This window comes from Myotis davidii, unplaced genomic scaffold (assembly GCF_000327345.1).
Source record: "Myotis davidii unplaced genomic scaffold, ASM32734v1 scaffold513, whole genome shotgun sequence".
NCBI classification, from domain to species: domain Eukaryota; kingdom Metazoa; phylum Chordata; class Mammalia; order Chiroptera; family Vespertilionidae; genus Myotis; species Myotis davidii.
The window spans coordinates 1,576,267-1,580,004 of NW_006284436.1; the positions used below are offsets into that span (position 1 = coordinate 1,576,267).

The following is a 3,738-nucleotide window of genomic DNA, read 5'->3' on the forward strand; positions in this document are numbered from 1 at the left end:
TAAAGGGTGAAAGGAAAGAAAAAGGAGCAGAGATTAGGGCAGAGAAGGCAAAGCCAAGGTAAAGGTAAGAGCAATTGTGCTTGACAAGGCCGCTAAGACCCAGCACCCTAACCTTGCCCCCAGGATGTAGGCCCTGGGCCTGTGCTGCAGCCCTGCTGCCTTCCTCTGGCTCTGCCCACTGCCCCTCTCTCCGCTGCTGACCCCTTTGGGGCCTGGCACAGCCACCCACCCCCACTGTGAAATCTTCTCTCTCCTCCTGGTCCTTTACACGTTGTAACGGAATGTGGTCCTCACCGCATGTTGGTTTTAGTTTGGTTGGTTGCCTCTCTGGTTTCCCGATAGCACCGAGCCCAGAATGTAGTAGGCACACACTTGCTTGTTTTAGAGCCAGAAGCCGGCTGCAAAGCCCAACACTGGATCTTGTGAAGCCGAAATGGAGCTCAGAGAAAGAATCTGCACCTCCTCCCTACTCTGTGGCTCTCCAGGGAGCCCTGCCTTCTGAGTGTCTCCGGCTAGAGCTGTGCTCTCCCAAGGCTAGGGCCGCCTTCGAGCCTGGCCCAGGCCTGGGCGCTAAGCACAGTGAACAACTTGCTATTGCTATTTCCAGGGATCATCACCTGACCATGTCGTCCTGTTTGCTTTTCTTCTGGGCCTAAGTTAAGCAAACACTGGATGGCGAACTCGGGATTCCCTGTGCATCCTTCACCAGCCTTGCTAGGAGAGAGAACCACTGAGCCATCAGTCTCCAGCTGGGAGCCGGGCTATGGGCAGGCACTGCCCTTCTCCCAAGTGTAAATCTCTCCACCAGCTAGGAGCACAGTGCCAGCCTGCACTTCGCAGCATCCCTTGTCATAGATGAGGAGTAGAGTGACCAGCCCAGGTTCAACCAGTTGATATGTCGTGGAGCTGGGACTTGAATCCCAGTTTCTGGCTCCTACGTCAGTGTTTCTGTCCTGACGACCCACTGTGTGTCAGAAGCTCTCTAATCTCCTTCTGGTTGGTTTCAGGGGTATCCGAATGCATCATCATGGGGATCCCCATGAACATTGGAACCGGGCTCTTCAAGCTGCTCCACAAGGCCAACAGGGACCCGAGCCCTACCAGGAGGCCCCTGATCTTCGACACAAAGGAATTCCACATCCCCTTTGTCACATAGTCCCGGGAAGAGGGGACCCCTCCTGCCCTCGGCTCCCGTCCTGTCTAGAAAGGGGCTCGAGACCAGCAGCTGCCTTGGCTTTGTGCTCCTTGGAACAGAGGCCCTGATGTCCCCACCATGCCAGCAGCCAGGGCAGGCCCCCTGCACCCCGGGAGCAGCTCACCCAGTGACCCTGACCACCCCACAGTGCTTGGCCAGGACAGCTGAGGTTTCTCCACACCTGCCGCCCACTCTACCTCTCTGACACGAGGCGGCCTCACTCATCCCCACCTCACCTGTCTGTCCAGTGGCTCCCAGGAACGAGGGGCTGAGCCCCAGGGCCAGGGCACCGTCCCAGGTTTTCCACCCCTCGGTCCTGCCCGACTCGCGGTGTGATGTACTTGTGTAAATATTGTTACTATTATTTATTTGTTCCGTTTGAAAAAGTTGGAGTTTTTGTTATTTCATTTTACTTTTGAAACCCAGCAGCTTAGAAACCAAGGAAGCCAGCATTGAAGCGTCACTGGAAAAACTGGTTGAGCCAATGAGACTGTCTGGGGTTGGAAAGTGAGCTGAGCCTGTCGTGAGGCCCCAGCTGCTCTGAAACACTTTCTCGTGCTCTGGCTGCCCCATTGCTTCGTCTGCCTCCAGCTCCTTCAGGTTGTGGCACTGCCTTGTCACTCTACCTGTGACAGAGGTGGGGGCCCATTCTTCGTGGCCCACGGGAGCCTTGCCAGCGCTCAGGGCCTGCTGGGGTGGGATTGTCGGTGTTCTTGGAGCTGCCGGCACTCCCTGGGTAGCCTCCCCACCCTCCTGAAGTAATCGCCTGTGTATGCAGGGGGCAGGTGCAGAACTGGTGGCCTGAGACATTCCCCAGGGCAGTGGCAGCAGGTGCCAGTTGTAAGGGGTGAAAGGGTCACCCAGACAGGAAGGGAAAGGCCCACATGGGGTGAGGTCAGCTGGAGCTGGGTTGGGTGTAGATCAGCGTGTGTCTCAGAACAGAAGGGTTCTGCGAGGGAGCTCACCACGCACTGAGAAGTGAGGGGTCCTGCCGGCACCGATTCTCAGGTACTGCCGCCTGCTGGGACCACAGGCACAGGCGGTGTTGGCTGGGAGCTGTGTGCTCCCCGCTGTGTGTGCCATGGGGGTGTGGGGGTGAAACTGTCCCTAATGGAATCCTCTCCCTGCTCTGGGCACTGGACTTTATAGTGAGCACAGAGCTTGAAGACCAGACAGCAATATGTTCTCCAGAGTGAGCTCCATAGGTTAGGGTTTAGTCTGGGCCTGTTTGGAAGAAATAAGAAAAACATGTATATTCTGTCTTAGCCATTCACAGATACATATTCCTGCCTAGTCATCTGTCTAGCAGTTTGCCCTCTTTTATCTTTTACAAAGGATTAAAATAGCTATTGACTCTGTTACAACCCCTGCTGTGTTCAGCACTTTGAGCGGAGGAACATCCCAGAGTTTCAGTGTGTGTCAGTTAAATTATGGTGTGTTTCCATTTCGGGGTTTATCCATGTGCATTCACACTGATTCATGTCTGATTGAACCTGACACTGTATAATGATTTTTCGTAAATTTTTGCTCTCTCTTGGCAGAATTCTATTTCTCTACCAAAGCTCAAAAGAGGAAAAATTGATAAACGTAAAACTGTAACAATTCATCCTGTAGGTCAGCGAATTTCAGCTGGTGTGCTGCAGGAATTTTTAAAGCTGGCAATGCCTGGCCGTTTAGTCGAGAGCACTGACCTCTTTGCAGTGGTTCTCAACCTTCTGGCCCTTTAAATACAGTTCCTCATGTTGTGACCCCCAACCATAAAATTATTTTCGTTGCTACTTCATAACTGTAATGTTGCTACTGTTATGAATCGTAATGTAAATATCTGATATGCAGGTCGCGACCCACAGGTTGAGAACCGCTGCCTTAGAGCGACAAATTAAAGAATGACAACAGTCAACACAACAGTAGCCATTCGGTGTGAATGAATCAAAACTATACCATTTTTTTCTGTCTGATCGGCAAAAAAAATACATATTTTGGTGTGCCGCAGCATTTTAGTAGTTAATGTGTGCCACAGTGAGAAGGTTGGACATCGCTGCTGTGGGTTGTGAAGCAGATGATTGGGATATGTGCAGGCTCCGACTCAAAATAACCAGTGTCCCTGCCGCAAGCCCACTGTCAGGTGCTGGGGTCAGTAAGCGCCAGCCCCACCCTTTGACGGAGCTGATTCAAAGCCAGGGAGGCAGTAGTGCCCCTAAGTACTGGAAGTGCCACCTGGCCAGGACCAGGTGCCAGCTCAACTGCTCATTCAAAAAATAAGGGCCCCCTATGTCTAAGGCACTGTTCTAAGAACTAGAAATACAGCAGTAAAACAGGTCCGTTAGATACAGATGCGTCTTAAAATAGTTCAGCAAAGGGGATAGAGAAAAAAGGTTCTGCATCAAACTTGGCAAGAAGTGCCTCTAGCATAATACAGGGCCTGGTTCCTGTGGGCAGGCTCAGCACTCCAGGCCTCACTAGGGTCCCTCTGAGCCAGAGCACCCCCCGCCCCAGGTTCCAACCTTCCCTTCAGAACCCTTTAAGCCCCCAGTTTGGTCTCT

At 52.7% G+C, this 3,738-nt stretch overlaps 1 protein-coding gene across 1 annotated transcript in view; it reads left to right on the forward strand.

Moving 5' to 3' along the window:
- The window catches only part of POLR3A (polymerase (RNA) III (DNA directed) polypeptide A, 155kDa), a 49,218-nt gene extending 47,621 nt beyond the window's left edge, over window positions 1-1,597 (forward strand). Inside the window, 1 exon segment of the mRNA XM_006754821.2 lies at window positions 1,008-1,597. Within this exon segment, the coding sequence (XP_006754884.1) occupies window positions 1,008-1,156 (149 nt within the window). The 3' untranslated portion in view covers window positions 1,157-1,597.
- The last annotated feature ends 2,141 nt before the right edge of the window (window positions 1,598-3,738 follow it).